The following is a 17,151-nucleotide window of genomic DNA, read 5'->3' on the forward strand; positions in this document are numbered from 1 at the left end:
CATTGTTTTCTTTTAACCAGAATCAAGGCACGATAAGATTTTTTGATCAAGGTAATCATTTTTCCCCTAACTTTTCAGTTTTTATGTCTTTGTCATTCCAACCTATGTTCTTATTCATTTCCACTCAGTTGAACATAAATGATTTATAAAATAAATATTAACACTGTATATAGTACAGAAGCACTCTTGCAAGTGCAGTTTATTATTACAAAATACATGCATACAAATGATTTATCAATCTGATTAAAATCAGATCATTGTTACGCTCTGAAATTCTGATAGCTGCTGTACAGTGACTATCAGAATTTTGGAGTATAACATAGATCTGATTTCAATCAGATTGATGATTTATAAAATAAATAACAATACTGTATATAGATACAAATTTAATTTTCCTTCATTGAAACTTGTATATCTACATAGACAAAAAAGAAAGATAAGAACAAGATGTGTTTGTGAAACACTGATGCCCCCCTGTGGCAGCTCATGGCGAAGGTTAAAGTTTCTCAAATGCAAATCAAATTCCAAGGTCAAGATCAAGAGATAAAAATTGTTGGTACCCCAAAAAGGTTAATGACACAAGGAAAACACCTGTGAAATATGAAAGCCCTAGCACCAACCATTCAAAGGTTATGACCAAAGTTAAAGTTTATCAAAAGTAGGTCAAGCTCCAAGGACAAGAATTAATCATGCCAAAGGGAAGGTCTTGTCACAAGGAATATATGTGTGAAATTTGAAAGCCCTAGCACCAAACATTCAAAAGATATGACAAATGTTAAAGTTTTTCAAAAGTAGGTTAAACTCCAAGGTCAAGGTAAAAAATTGTTGGTACCCAAGGGCGGGACTTGTCATAAGAAATATGCATGTGAAATATGGAAACCCTAGCACTAACCATCAAAAGTTATGGCCAAGGTTAAAGTTTTTCAAAAGTGGGTCAAACCTCAAGGTCAAAGGTAAAAAATTGTTGGAACCAAGGAAAGGTCTTGACACGTGGAATACATATACAGAATGTGAAAGCCCTAGCACCAAGGGTTCAAATATTATGACCAAGGTGATAGTTTTTCAAAAGGGGGTCAAACTTCAAGGTCAAGGTCAAAAGTTCAACATATTTGTACCCAAAGAAAGGTCTTATCATGTGAAGTATGAAAACCCTAGTACCAACTGTTCAAAAGTTATGATCAAGGTTGAAGTTTGGTAAAATTTTGCCAAAGCAGGTCAGACTCCAAGGTCTACAGGTCAGATATGTTGGTACCCAAAGAAAGGTCTTGTTACAAGGAATACACATGTAAAATGTGAAAGCCATAGCTCCAACCAATCAAAAGTTATTGGCAAGGTTAAAGTTTTTGTGGACAAACAGACAGATAGACAGACGGACGGATAGAGCAAAGACTATATGTCCCCGAATCTTTGATTACAGGGGTATAAAAAAATCAATAAAAACGATATTTGTAAGGGCAAGTTGGTGGAGAAACATCGGACTGCACTAAGAGAGAGAGAGAACCTTCGATTGGCGTTAACTAAACATACGTGCTTTATCAGAATACCCGTAGAACAGGTATTCTAAAAATACAGTAACCAATCAGATCGTCAGTCAAAATAAACACAGGGTAAACATTGTGATAATTTCAATAAATACACTTACTAGTATTTCAATAAACTTTAAACCTTTATTCATATGCGAGAAATACTGAGTATCTGTGAGTTTTGCAATCTTTTTATAAATTTGTTAGCTCACCTGAGTTGAAAGCTCAGGTGAGCTTTTCTGATCACCCTTAGTCCAGCGTCCGTCCGTCTAGCTTTCTGTCTGGCCGTCTGTCTGTAAACTTTTCACATTTTCAACTTCTCAAAATCCACTTGGACAATTTTAACCAAACTTGGACAAAGCATCCCTGGATAAAGTGGATTCCAAATTGTTAAAATGAAGGACCAAGCCCCTTTTCCAGGGGGAAATAATCAAGAAAAGGCAAAAATTGACCTACTTTCGAAAAACTTTAACTTTTGAACGGTTGGTGCTAGGGCTTTCATACTTCACATATGTAATCCTTCCTTTGGATACCAAGAACTTTGACCTTGACCTTGGAGTATGACCTACTTATGGAAAACTTTAACCTTGGACATGACTTTTGAACAGTAGGTGCTAGGGCTTTCCTATTTAACATGTCTATTCCTTGTGACAAGACCTTTCTTTGGATACCAACAACTTTGACCTTGGAGTTTGACCTACTTCTGGTAACCCTAACAAAAAATTACTATAGTAAACTATAATTAACAATAGTTTACTATAGTTAACTATAGTACCAAAGTTAAAACTTTGGAACTTTGATTTACTATAGTGAAAACTTTGGAACTTTGATTTACTATAGTGAAAACTTTGGAACTTTGATTTACTATAGTAAAAACATTGAAACTTTGGTTAAGTACGATAAATCCCGTGGAATTATGTTTTTGATTCCCATTCTTTACATTTTATGATATTTCAAATTTAAGATTCATTAAAGCTTTAGAGAACATTTTAAAAACCCCACCCCTCCCCTAAAAGAATAATGTACACGATATGAATTTTAATGTAAAGGTTGTCGCTTGCGCCGATAAATAAGCAATATTTATTTCAATGTATTTAATTTTAATGTCATGCAGATGTAACGTAAGTCTTATTTATGGAGAAAAAATAATATATTATCAAAAAAATTGTGTCATTTAGAATCAAAATATCTGCTTCATCAACTTCAGTCAACATGTATTTTTTTTAAATTTATAAATGTCAATATTGCATTTGAATTAACTACTTTGTATATTTGAATAAAGATGTACAACAAAAACCAGCCCCAACCAACCCCATATCCACCACTCCCCTAAAATGGCTAAATAATCAAACAAAATTAATAAAAATACATAAGTTGTTAAACTAATGAAAAAACTTTAAAACTTTGATTAAGTATAGGGAAACTTTGAAACTTTAATTAACTATAGTAAAAACTTTGGAACTTTGATTTACTATAGTGAAAACTTTGGAACTTTGATTTACTATAGTGAAAACTTTGGAACTTTGATTTACTATAGTTAACTATAGTAAACTATAGTTAACTATAGTTTACTATAGTATTTTTTTGTTAGGGAAACTTTAACCTTGGACCTTGGACATAACTTTTGAACGATTGGTGCTACGGTTTTCATATTTTACATGTGTATTTCTTGTGAGAAGGCCTTTCCTTGGGCACCATTTATTTTGACCATTTGACCTTAGCCTTGATGTTTGACTTACTTTAGCCTATTCCATATCTATTCAATGGTTGCTGATAGGGCTTTCATATTTCACAGGTATATTCCTCGAGACAAGACCTTACTTTGAGTGCCAACATATTTGATTTGCCTTTGCTATAAGTTGCTATACAGGGGCATCCGTGTTTCACAAACACATCTTGTTTTTTTAAATTAAAATTAGCACTGTTTATGCTTCGGATTGGTTATGCAACTTACATACGACGTCATGTGACATCAAAGTCTAGACGTACCAAATGTCACGTGCGGTTTGAAGAGACGGATCTAAATTGAAACTGAATAGGTATCTGCGCTCGCCCTGTGAACCCCCTGTGCACCGTGAACATTTTAAAGTCACTTAAAAAATTTGATAATGCATTTATAGGCAAACAGTAACTCCGACATGGAATATGCACAATTTCATATTTTCCTTTTTGATAATGCCGTACCCATAAAATCTGTGAAATAATATGAAAATATATTTTTCAAGAACTCATTACAGATGGTAAGAGGAATAATAATTTTCTCTATTAATTTTGGATGAAAGTAATGCCATTACTGCACAATTTTCTGCATGAAATACTCTTGCACAAATAAAACATAATCTTAAAAGATACCAAATTACGTGTAATCGATATTGAGGAACACTTTCGCTTAATTCTTTTTCATAATAATTCAGAAAAAAATCTCCTTATAAAGAACAGCCATAAAATATTCACATTGTCTGATAGGATTCCCATGTAGTGTTCAATCAGGTTTGTAGAAATCATACACATGAACCTTGGAGTTAGGATGGGACCACAATAGGGCGTTCTCAATTTTATATGCAAATGTAATAACAATACATTCTCAATAACAGCATAGCCACAATTAGTCATATGGATACCCAAAAAAACCTCGTGTAGTGTAGGTTCACGTTCCTTACAATCACTAACCCCCTCACCCCCCCCCCCCCCACCCCTTTGAGGTATAGTGGGACCATGCATAGTAGAGGGTTAACGTTTTATATGATAATTACGAATCCCCTCTCCCCTGAGGTATAGTGGGACCACAGTAGAGGGTTAACATTTTACATGATAATCAAGAAGCCCCTTTACTCTGAGGTATAGTGGGACCACAGTAGAGGGTTAACATTTTACATGATAATCACGAACCCCCTTTACTCTGAGGTATAGTGGGACCACAGTGGAGGGTTAACATTTTACATGATAATCACGAACTCCCTTTACTCTGATGTATAGTGGGACCACAGTAGAGGGTTAACGTTTTACATGATAATCACGAACCCCCTTTCCTCTGAGGTATAGTGGGACCACAGTAGAGGGTTAACATTTTACATGATAATCACGAACCCCCTTTCCTCTGAGGTATAGTGGGACTACAGAAGAGGGTTAACGTAAAATAAGTAAAATAAGTAAAATGTCAAGGTCAAGGTCAAAGTGGTTGGTAACCAAAGGAAAGTCTTGTCACAAGGATTACATATGTGAAGCATGAAAGTCCTAGCACCAACCGTTCAAAAGTTATGACCAAGGTAAAAGTTTTTCGAAAGTAGGTCAAACTCCTTTGTCAAGGTCAAAGGGTCAAAGTGGTTGGTATCCAAAGGAAGGTCTTGTCACAAGGATAACATATGTGAAGCATGAAAGTCCTAGCACCAACCGTTCAAAAGTTATGACCAAGGTAAAAGTTTTTCGAAAGTAGGTCAAACTCCTTTGTCAAGGTCAAAGGGTCAAAGTGGTTGGTATCCAAAGGAAGGTCTTGTCACAAGGATTACATATGTGAAGTATGAAAGTCCTAGCACCAACCATTCAAAAGATATGGCCAAGGTTAAATTTTTTCAAAAGTAGGTCAAACCCCTATGTAAAGGTCAAAGGGTCAAAGTGGTTGGTATCCAAAGGAAAGTCTTGTCACAAGGATTACATATGTGAAGTATGAAAGCCCTAGCATCAACCATTCAAAAGTTATGGCCAAGGTTAAACTTTTTCAAAAGTAGGTCAAACTCCTAAGTCAAGGTCAAATTGGTTGGTATCCAAAAAAGGTCTTGTCACAAGGATTACACCTGTGAAGTATGAAAGCCCTAGCTCCAACCATTCGAAAGTTATGGCCAAGGTTAAACTTTTTCAAAAGTAGGTCAAACTCCTAGGTCAAGGTCAAAGGATCAGAGAGGTTGATATTCAGAGGAAGGTCTTGTCACAAGGAATACACATGTGAAGTTTGAAACCCCAAGCACCAACTGTTCAAAAGTTATGGCCAAGGTTAAAGTTATTCAAAAGTAGGTCAAAATCCAAGGTCAAAGTCAAAAGGTCAAAGTTGTTGGTATCCAAAGGAAGGCCTTGTCACAAAGAATACACATATGAAGTTTGAAACCCCAAGCACCAACTGTTCAGAAGTTATGGCCAAGGTTAAAGTCTCATAAAATTTTTCAAAAATGGGTCAAACTCCAAGGTCAAGGTCAAAAGGTCAAATACGATGGTACCCAAAGAAAGGTCTCGTCACAAGGAATACACATGTGAAATATGAAAGTCATAGCTCCAACCGATCAAAAGTTATGGGCAAGGTTAAAGTTGACAACAGGCAGACAGACAAACGGACAAACAGAAGACAGGACAAAAACAATATACCCCCGGGATCTTTCGACCCAGGGGCATAAAAATCTTTATGTCAAGAACCACGGGCCATATCTACATCTTAAGCATTTCAGTGTAGTGTCAAATCGTGTTTTTTTTTTTCAGATCTTGCCCCCTGGTGCTAGAGTTGGGTTACACAGAGGTTCAAAGTTTCACAGGAAAATATGTAAGTAAATATCTTCAAAAAACTGCAGAACAGCTGGGCACAATTAGTCATATTGATAATGCTATCTTCATGTAGTGTAGATTCTCGTTTTTGTTTTTCCCCCAAATCATGATCCCCGGGTTACGTGTGGCCACAACAGAGAGTCAAATCAGTATGTAATATAATAGTAAAAAGTCTTTGAAATCATCTCTAGAACTACATGGTCACAAATTAATAGACATTCACACATACACATCATCTCCATGAAGTTTACTTTTTAGAATTAGATTTGATCAAACATGGTTTATGGGGCGATGGTGGGGCCAAAGTAGACGGTTGAAGTTTTACAATGGAATTGTATAAAAGCTATAAAAGAGCAATTGGGGCGTGCTGAAAATGGTCACTGAATGGCATGTATATTTTTTATTGACCTTTCAGTTTATCTTTTATTTACCATTAAATTGCAATTCAGTGACCATTCAGCAGACACATTTCAGGTACCTTCAGTGACTTTTTGATGGTTATTCAAAATTATTAAATGACAATCGGTGATAATTTAGTTACATTTTTAATAGCCATTTAGTGAAATATTTCAAAGGCGTTTTGTATGATTCTTATATCGTAGAAAAAATATTCAGGTAGAACTTTCGAAGTTGAATGTCGATCACTTCATCGATCAAATATATCCAAGGTTATTGAATTTTTGTTTTTGATTTGAAGCAAGAAAGATATGTAAGTTAGAATATCATTAATTATAGTGATCTGTGTTACATTTACATCACATATGAACACTTTGTCAGAATGGATTGCGTTTTAGAAATATATTTAAAAATCGTATTAGAAATTTAAAAGGCAATGTGCGAATCATCCCCTTCCTTTTCACTAAATCGGAGGAGATACACTGTAAAAGAAAGACTTCATGAACAATATGTTATGGTTCCAGAGGACAAGGATATTGTAACAATATCGTCATTGTTTGCAAGGCTCATTATTAAAACTGTATTTTAGAAGAACTTGGTTTTAATTCTACGTCTTGAAATCCAACTTATACTCACAGTTCACTTTCTAGGAATGAAATTCTTCAAGATCACATCTGAGTGTTTATTCCTTTTAACATTCCAGTCAACCAAGGTGAGTTCGATCTTCCATACTTATGCTGGATTCCTAAACTTCATAAAACTCCTTACAAAGAGAGATGAATTGCCGGATCCAGCAAATGCTCTACCAAGCCCCTATCTTTACTTCTTACAAAAAATAGTACTGCTGTATAGAAGAAACATATTCTAGAAGTGGTGTAAATCAGATGTGGATTCTCGAAAATTACAATGAACTTTTAGAAAATTTAAGATCGCCAAATTTTACAAATATATAGAATATACAACCAGGACGAGGACGTAGAAATTATGGTGAATTTGTAGTGTACTTAAATGGATTATTCCACCAGAATTCCATGTATGAAGATTTGTAAGAGATCTGAAAATAAACAGAATATTCAAAATTTTCTGAAGACTTTCAGATAAGTCGATACGCAATAACATGCTTTGAATACGATCAATTTTTAAGCCGAGGCAAGTTACTGGCAAATAAGTTAATGTTACAAAGATTTCAACAACCCCATTTAAAGTCAGCTTTTCGCATATTCTACAGTCGTTATAATGACCTTATTGGTAAATACAACCTCTCTTTGGGTCGAATTTTGTCTGATGTTTTTCAAACCATTTGTTAGGTCACTGCTTTCATACTAAATTTGACTATGGAGTACTCCATCTGCCAGATCAATACATAGGGCTCAAGGCAGGTGTGACCGGTCGACAGGGTATGCTTACTCCTCCTAAGCACCTGGTCCCACTTCTGGTATTTCCAGGGTTCCGTATTTTTGCCCTGATCACGTTCGTTTTGTTGTCTTCATCTTTACATCTGTATCATAACAACAATACGTATACTTATTTGCATCATTGAAAAAAGATAATTGCATTTAAAAAAAATAATATAGGATAAGGGCTTCGATCCTGGGTCTTCTCACATTATAGTCGGAATTCGTAATCACTATGCTACCAAGATTAAACAACGATGCCAAATAATTGGACTGCTCAGTTATTGTCCGTCAGGTGCTGTGTATGTATATTGTATATAACTTTATATTTAACTCTTACAAATTACAACAAATCGTGTTCTAAAAAATTATCACTTTTATAGTAACTTAAAATTCCAATGGTCAGATGTATGTTTTATTACTGTATCAATATTTAAAGGAATCATGAAAAGGTGAAGATAACGAACAGTGATCGATCTAAAAACAATCTACATGTATAAACAATACAATTCTGTGAAGAGGGCGTTAAACACGGACCCCTGGAAATTCCAGAGGCGGCAATAGGTACCTAAGAGGAATAAGCATCCTCTGTTGACTGGCCACACCCGCCGTGAGACCTATGTATCGATCAGGTAGACGGAACATTACGTAGTCGTATAAAACAAAGGCCTAACAATTGGTATAAAACATGTCAGCCAAAATACGACTCAGTGATAGGTTATATTTGCTAACAAGGTCATTATAACGACCAAAGAATTTACGGAATACTGACTTTAAACGCGGTTGTTAAAATCCTGTAACATCAACTTTTTATCTGTCAGTAACTTGCCTCGGTTTAAATTGATCATACTCGGAGCATGCTCTTGAGTATCGAATAAGTTGGGAAATGTAAACACAATATGCGGGTGTTAGTGGGATATTACTACATAAATAAAGAAAGTTGACGAAGGAAAAGATGAAGTTATTTCGTTTGTTATACAATTTAGTTTTATAGTTGGCCGTTATCGGCTATAGTCAGTAAAACATCCAAATATGAAACAGATGTGTCAAACTCTGTGTGTCTTCTATTTCAAATTCACTGGGATATATCGAGTCAACATATGAATGAAAGTAACCATTGTTAATTGATAAAACGTCGTCGATATATCTAAATGTTGAGTTGAGGCCACAGAAAGAGTTTTTTTTTCTCACGAAGAAGTTTTTGAATAAATTCTGCTTCAAAGGAATATAAAAACAGGTCGGCTAATTAAGGAGCACAATTAATGCCCATCGAAATTCCAGCAGATTGTTGGAGAACCTGGTCTCCAAAGACTACATAAATGTTGTCAATGAGGAACTACAGCATCTATTTAATATCAACTTCAGAGTACTTTCGTGTAAAATCAGAATGATTTTTAACAAAGTAATTTTGTAGTTGAACAATCACAAAATATGAAAATATTTAGAAAATATTTAGAGTTCAATTTTTATTGAGGAAGCAGTTGCCTATGATATCAAAAAGCCTAGTTTTTATCGTGAGAAATGGTTTTAGAAAGCGTAGAAAAGTCATGAGTATTGATGTTTAAAAAGTTTTGAAATTTTAATTTTCCGAAAGTTCTCTGAATTTTTTTAGAATCCACATTTGATTTACACCACGTCTTTAATATGTTGTAGAACAATATGAATACATCTGAAGTTTCTCCTTCACAGCAGTTAATATTTTGGTGAAGAGTATGGTTGAGGTTTAGTTCAACTTTTACTGGACCATACAATATATCATCGACGGAATTCATAATGGAAATGAAGTTCTATTGCCATGTGAAAGAGACAGTGAAAAAAAGAGAGAGTTCTCAAAAATTTAAGTGTACCTCTATAAGTGAAAAGAAACGACTGAAAAAAATTGAAATATAATGCCATGCAGTGTGCTCTCAGTTGACTTAATGATCACTGAAAGGTCACTTCAACGCTTCTTTCAATTGCCATTCAATTTTTATTAGTTGGCTTAGAGTTGTTATAATTTCATCCTGTGATATAATTCGTGAGATAAGTATTCAACTATCTCCATATCGTATTCAATTTTGTTGAAATCTTCGCCCCTTTGGCCAGCGACAGAAGAACAAAGTTTCATATAGAAATACGGAGACCCACAAGAAAAGATACAGTTTGTATGAATTAAGCCTAAATGTAATATGTATTAGGATTGCTGAAATCTTTGACTAATTTGATGGTCTCAAAAAGGTTTTTCAGATTTGTTAATTTTCATTTGTCAGGAAGAGAAAGGTGGCTCGGGTGAGAGTTGTGGCCCTTGGGCTTCTTGTTTCATTATTTAGCAGATGTTTTCTACATGCATGCCTTGTGTTATTCATTACCTGAATTTTTTTTTGAGATAGATTAAAAGAGAAGAATAATTGATTTAATTAAATTCCCTGAAGAAAGACAAAGAGGACACACAGCTGGGGATGTATTTACAAGTCTTTATATTCCAATATTTATGGTTAATCTGTGATGTCTATGACAGTTTTAATAATCCTTTGGTTTGATTTATTTGTTGTTGTATTGTATACTCTGACGAGATCATCTGTTCAGAGAACTACTGGTTATTCCGGCATACTCTTCGCAGTCTGTCTCCTGAATATAAACAGAAAAAAAACACGCATACTCGCAAATCTTTTTAAACAAAGAAATAAGGAATATAATTCATCAAAATTTTAATTATATTCCACAGGCAAGGCCACGTGAACATACATGTACCAGAGTCCTCATAAATAGACTCGGTAAGAATTTAAGGTGGAATGCTACACCAAAATTTTTATTTAATTGCTGTTTAAGACATATCTTTTGAAACACGGTTTCAGCATGGAAAGATTGATATTACCTCCTAATTATTTTATATGAATTTTTTTTTGTTTTTTTCAACCAAAAACAATTGTAAAAAGTGTTTTATTTGCAAAGAGGATGGTTTAGAGTTTAAAATTTGCTGTTAATAAATGCACTCTCTAAATATTTCATGAAACATGTAAAGAAGAGTCGGAGAGACTTTTGAATTTTTTTAATAAAAATAATTTATGAATATAAAAGTTAAAATTTATTAATATTTTTTTAAACCTACGGATAAAATTTCCAAAAAACAAGTTACCGATAGAAAAGAAATATGATGAAATTGAATTTCATTAAGAAATTGAATCGAAATTGCGAAATTTAAGAAAAATGCTAATTTTCAGATTTAGACCAATCCCGATCGCGGATAAATCATACTTTAAATAATAATGTACAAAACGCTCTAGATAATGACCTCAGCCATATGTTTTTGTGTCGCCTGCAGAGCAGAGCGACACTTAGGGACCACTTTACCCGGTGTCTGTCCAGCTGTCCGTCCGTCTGTCTGTCATACCCTATATCTTGAGAACTACAAGAGGTATGAGTTTGATATTTTCCACACATATTGCATGGCACTTTGACTTCTGTAAATTACCATGTTTACCGACTTTGTTACCTTTGAGCTTGACCTTTGACCTACTTTTCAAAATAGTGCCGATATACAGCATATCTTTGACATTTAAGAGGTAAGTCTATGTTATTTAGCATGTGCACTGTTTGCCAAAAAACGTACGGTTATGAAAAATACCAGCGGTAGTCCACTTGACCTTGACCTTTGATCTACTCTGCAAATATACTCCGGATAGTTGATTTAAGAAGAAGGTACGGTTTCAATACAAATCTGATCCTGTATTTTTATAAAAATATAAAATTGTTGTGAAAAATTAAAACTCAAACTCAATTAAAACTCATGGTTTCTGAATTAATCAAACTCCATGCAGCAAGAGCATACAAATATTTTTTCTTACATGACCTCGTAGAAAGAAATCTTATTTTTTTTGAAATGACAAATAATTATTTCTAATAATTTCACCTTATTTCATTATTCTCTAAACTTTGAGGGTTGGAGAATCATATTTCTATTTGAGGTTTTCAGATTTCATATAATAAATGCTATTCTATCGATCTTACTATTCGAAAATCCTACTTCACGCGTGTGGTATGTGTAGGGGGACCTTTCTCTAACTTTTCGGTCCATTTTTTAATGCTGGAATTTGCCAGTGTTCGAGCGGACAGCAACAAAAAATGGGGAGGAGAGAACAGTGCCCAAATTAAAAAACTTACATAGCAAAGCTACATGTACATCAAAAACATCGAACATCAAAAAAGTATTCCCCCCCCCCCCCCCCCGTGTGCTACGCTCATGTGCATTTTTTCTTTGCTATAATGCTAGTAGCAAATAAATATCTGACCACCCTTAGATTTATTTCAATCTTCAATGATGCTATAAAGCTTGCGACACGTGTTCCTTGGAACACTCTAGTTTTCACATCCTTTAAGTTTTCACTGATGTAAATTTATATGTTGTTTTACACGTAGTTGCTCTCTAATGATTTTACCTGTATATTTCTTTCCTTTTCGCTGATTTAAAATATGTTGTATTAGTTGCTTTGTTCCTAAATTTTCCGAATGGAGTAAATAAAAAGTGAAAGAATGCAAATGAATATTGCTATGTCACTTTAAGCATATATATATATATATAACACATATATATAGATGTTTATGATTTAAATCTTTTGAAGAACCAAAATTTCCACCGTAGTTTATGAAGAAAATTTATCTGTTGACAGTATATTTTTAAAAATGAATATTGATACCTACATGTAACCTGGTATTTATATATACTTCATTTAAAAAACACATCGTAAGTGTTACGCAATAACAATTCACAGTCGCATGTTGCTAATTAAAGAAGCCATTATCACAGATTTTCCTGGTCGCTAACAAGGCGATAAAAACTAAATTAATATCGTTTTTCAACTGCCCACCTCTACACGGTAAGTTTGAATTAGGTCATATGAACTGAAAACTTGGGAGCAGTTTTCACACACACTACATCGATAACACTGAACAAAGGGTTGATTTATTGTTGATTTTTTTTTTTTTTTTTTTTTGAATTTATGAAAATAATGTCAATGATAAAAAGTTATAAACATACCGAAAGACAATTGAAAGATCTATCTTTGCAACCATTTTTAAAAATTTTTTTGTTCTTCTGCAGTGAAATCTATAATCCACTAAAATATAAGAAATTATATCACTAAAATGTTTCCATGTTATCTGAGAGTCAAAAGAGAATCTCCATGCCACAAAATGGCCTGTCAAATGCAGGTATATATATATAGGATCTCCCATGATTTGTAGTTGGATATGATTTTTATCCAACGAGTTGTGTGTTTTTTATCCCCGAGCCTTGGCGAGGGGATAAAAACACACAACGAGTTGGATAAAAGTCATATCCAACTACAAATCATGGGAGATTCTTTTTATCCCATGTTTAATACTTCACAATCAATGTTTTACACTGTTTTATATAAGACTCCACTTTATTTTACTTCATCGCGCTAACGCAAAAACCGTTGTGACGTCACAACTGTAGATTATGAAAAAATTATCCAATGAGTCATATCCACGGGATAAAGGGGTTAACATGGGATATATATATATATATATATATATATATATATATATATATATATATATATATATATATATATATATATCATAGAACAGAATTCACTTTATATGGATACTCAATCCCGCCCGCCCAAGCCGGGGTTTGAACTCTCGACCTGCGGAATCTACCTCCTTAGCAGTGCAGAACAGAGCTTTAGACCACTCGGCTGTCTAGACAAGACAAAAATCTTGCTTTCAATACTGATGGAATTCTTGCAGCTTTTTGGACATTAGTTTTATTTGAGGATCGTTACCGATAAACATTGCAATGAAATATATAATATATATAAGATTTACAAGTCAAATTAATTAATAGTAATTTAAGCCGTTCTTATTCTGCATGTTTTATTGCATTTTTCAAACAAAGGTTGGTTTTAATAATAAAAGGATCATGTCTTTTTTTACCTGTCAGCTTCCATTTTGTTTTGCAAAACCAAGAGAATGAAATACCCATATCATGAACCAATATTTTTCCTTTGCATCTGAACAAAAATTTTACATGAGTAAATATATTACATAAAAAAAACGCCCCCGATCCTCTGATTTCATAGTGTATTTGATATTTAATTTGTTATCGGACATCTACCATAATTCCGAGGACAATGCGCGGTTATTATGAGGCTGACGTATATCCTTTGAATGGTCGGCAATGATATAGTAATTATCCTATATAAGACAACCGCGCATCCTCTGGAGATCGCACAGTCTATCATCCAGTATGGGAGTGTTTGTAACCAATTCTCCGAACTGTATGGTATGAAAACTTTTTAATTGTTTTATTATTTGAAAGAGTAAATTGTATTCTACTGCAATTGTTTGCTTTAACGTTAATATCAGAAATTTATAATTTTCAATTTGTTATATGAAAAACTATGCTTATTTCGTGTAATTTAATAGAAAATGGAATTCACTTTGATAAATGTAGTTAATCAAGTACTTTATCAGTAAATACTACTCAGCAATAGAGTGTTCAATGTCAAACATTCAAATATTTGAAAGGATATTGGAATTATAATAAATTATTCTTTGAAAATTACGATAAATGCTTACTTATTTTGTTTGTTGTATGGTAGTTTTCTCTATACATTTCTTCCCTGACAGATGTCATGAAATTGCTGAAATATGGCTTAAATGTTGCAGAATCTGCATAAGTTTGATAAAATCAATACCATCTATTGAATTGTTTTTCTGTTATATCAATACTGAATATTTATGGACTTAATTTATAGAAATGAAACTGTTTACAGTAAATTTTTTCTTGCATGAAAACTACATCATACCAATTAAATATGAACATCAGCATGAGACTAAATTGCTGTTTAATTCTAGGATGGGACATCTGATCTCAATGATACACTGAAAAATTGCATGGACTTTGGTAATGCTACCATAATGATACGGAAGAGTCCTCTACTGGAGACCGATACTTCGCTAGCAATAGGCTATATCGTCATCATGGCGACTGCTCTTTTGGTGGGAACTGTTGGAAACACCCTAATACTCTTAGTCTCCACTGTCCTAAGAGGAATCAACAAATCCGGAAAAGAATTCATCATTAACCTTGCACTCGCTGACTTCTGCGTCACAGCAGTGGCAGACCCGCTTTGCATCATCGGTAAATATTTTACTGTTGTTTAAGGAGAATTGAACGTGTATCATTTATTATATTTTGCTACTAGAAATTATTAAAAGATGCAACGGGGCAAATATTAATAGGAGTTTTATTGTGAAGCACAGACTTCTGAGATTGATCACCTAATGAAGAGTTTACATAGAAAGTAAAAACTTTGAACCACTGAACTATTCGGAAACATGAGAAGACTTGACATGAAATTAACATTCAATTCTGTATTTGTGACGTTTTATCAATTCGAAAATTTGATTATTTTGATGTGTTATATATATACTGTTTCTCAATAACTGCGGTACTACGCTTCTGCAGGGCAAACAGTATCAGTGCTTTATTTACAATGAAATATGGAGATAACGAACAACAATCAAGCTAAAAAATCCATTGAAACAATACATCGAGAGCAGAGCAAACATGGACCTCTAAAAATAACATCAGAGGTGGGATCAGGTGCATGGAGGAGTAATCTTCCTCTGTCGACCGGTCACACCCACTGTGTGCTCATTGTCATGATCGGGAAAACGAAAAAAATCCGTAGACAATTCAGTGTGTAAATAATGGCCTAACAATTAGTATGAAAAACGTCAGTCAGCATTCAACTTCATGATAGATTGTATTTGCTGACTAGGTCATTGTATCGACCATAGAACTTGCGAAATGATGACTTTAAACGTGACTGTTGATATCCTTGTTTCATCAACTTGTTTGTCAATAACTTGCCTCGTTTTAGAAATTGTTCGTACGTGGAGCATACTCTTGTGTATCGAATTATCTAGGAGATATAAATCCCATATGCAGGTGAGAAGGGTTTATTGCTACATAAGTAAGTTGAAGTCATCACGTTCATCACCAAGTTTTGTTGCTAGGTTAACATTAAAGTCTTTTCTGAAATAAGCGTCTTTTAATTATATACCAAATAAAAGCTTTGAAAACTATAGTATAAGCCCTGCAAAAGAACAGTACCGCACTAGTCGTAAAAGGGTTTATTCCTTCTTTGAAATCATGCCATCTAATTTTAAAGCAATTCATTATATTCTTTTTAACAATATATCATAGTTTCTTATTAGGAGTTGCAAAAGGAGAGCAGTTTTTCGACGATAAGAAATGGATGTGTGAGTTTGTTGCCAGTCTTTGTTTGACAGCTTGTTTCTGCGCGTTTCTCAGTCTGACTTTATTGACGATGTCACGTTATATCTATTTATACCACAATCATGTCTACGACAAAGTTTTTAATCGAATTTCCTGCATTTTGTTTTGCATTACCTGTTGGGTGGTCGCTTTCTTGTTCGAGTTTCCTAACTTTATCGGGTGGGGTGGGCACTACTTTGACAAGAAAAACCATCAATGTATCTGGGATCGCACGGCGAGTTTGTCCTATACAATGTTTGTCTCAGTCGGTTTGATTGGTGGACCGCTCATCGTAATGACTATCTGTTATATTCTGATTTTTCAACAAATCTGGGAAACAAAACGCGATATCTACAAATTGGATACCGAAAACCCCTTGAGAATGAGGAAGGCATGGAGCGAAACTGTTCGTTCATCGAAGACCTTATTCTGCATTTTTGTTGTCTTCGTTGTGTGTTGGACGCCGTACGCTATAACCATTGCCCTTGACGTCCAGGATAATCTTTCCACAGAAGTTCATTTGTTTGTTACACTTCTGGCACATTTGCACTCTAGCGTCAACTGCATCATATACACCGTAGGGAACAAAAGGTTTCGAATGGGAATTCTTCGACTTTGCGGCTGCAAATCTTCTTCCACGAAATCTGGGTCGTCCAACCACGAGATCGTCACCAAAAGAACCAGCAGTTCATCAAACACACCTTCTGTGAACAGCGACACGTACACCCCGCAAAAACAGAAATGCCATCTTGAGGCATCCTCTTTGAGTACCATTTCTGGTTATCTTACGTCAAAATAAAGCTCGTAAAGTAAACTGAAGTATCGTTTAAATGTTCCTTGTACTATTTTCACCGTCCAGTGTACTTTTTTTTTATTGTTATGTACATGTACCTGTGAATCATATGTAGAAATAAATTATACATGTGAATCAAATGATGAAACAAAAAGGATTTTATTTGCATCAACGAGTTGTATTTTATTTATTGATATTAATTGTATTGATTGAATTAACTGTATTGAT

The 17,151-nt window shown here is 34.2% G+C and overlaps 1 protein-coding gene across 1 annotated transcript; it reads left to right on the forward strand.

Moving 5' to 3' along the window:
* Positions 1-14,090: 14,090 nt before the first annotated feature.
* On the forward strand, positions 14,091-16,929 carry LOC133189667 (melatonin receptor type 1C-like). Its single transcript, XM_061325065.1, has 3 exons — positions 14,091-14,126; positions 14,702-14,987; positions 16,070-16,929. Exons 1-3 carry the CDS (start codon positions 14,091-14,093, stop codon positions 16,927-16,929), a joined length of 1,182 nt encoding a protein of 393 aa, XP_061181049.1.
* Positions 16,930-17,151: the final 222 nt, after the last annotated feature.

Source organism: Saccostrea echinata, unplaced genomic scaffold (assembly GCF_033153115.1).
Source record: "Saccostrea echinata isolate AGI-Se365-2 ecotype Australia unplaced genomic scaffold, CSIRO_AGI_Sech_v1 ptg000019l, whole genome shotgun sequence".
NCBI classification, from domain to species: Eukaryota; Metazoa; Mollusca; class Bivalvia; order Ostreida; family Ostreidae; genus Saccostrea; species Saccostrea echinata.

Bases quoted from the DNA above. Each gene is read 5' to 3' on its own strand.
- LOC133189667 (XM_061325065.1), top strand. From the start codon at position 14,091: ATGGGAGTGTTTGTAACCAATTCTCCGAACTGTATG. The intron at 14,127-14,701 runs GTATGAAAACTT...GTTTAATTCTAG, and splicing joins CCAATTCTCCGAACTGTATG to GATGGGACATCTGATCTCAA. The intron at 14,988-16,069 runs GTAAATATTTTA...GTTTCTTATTAG, and splicing joins AGACCCGCTTTGCATCATCG to GAGTTGCAAAAGGAGAGCAG.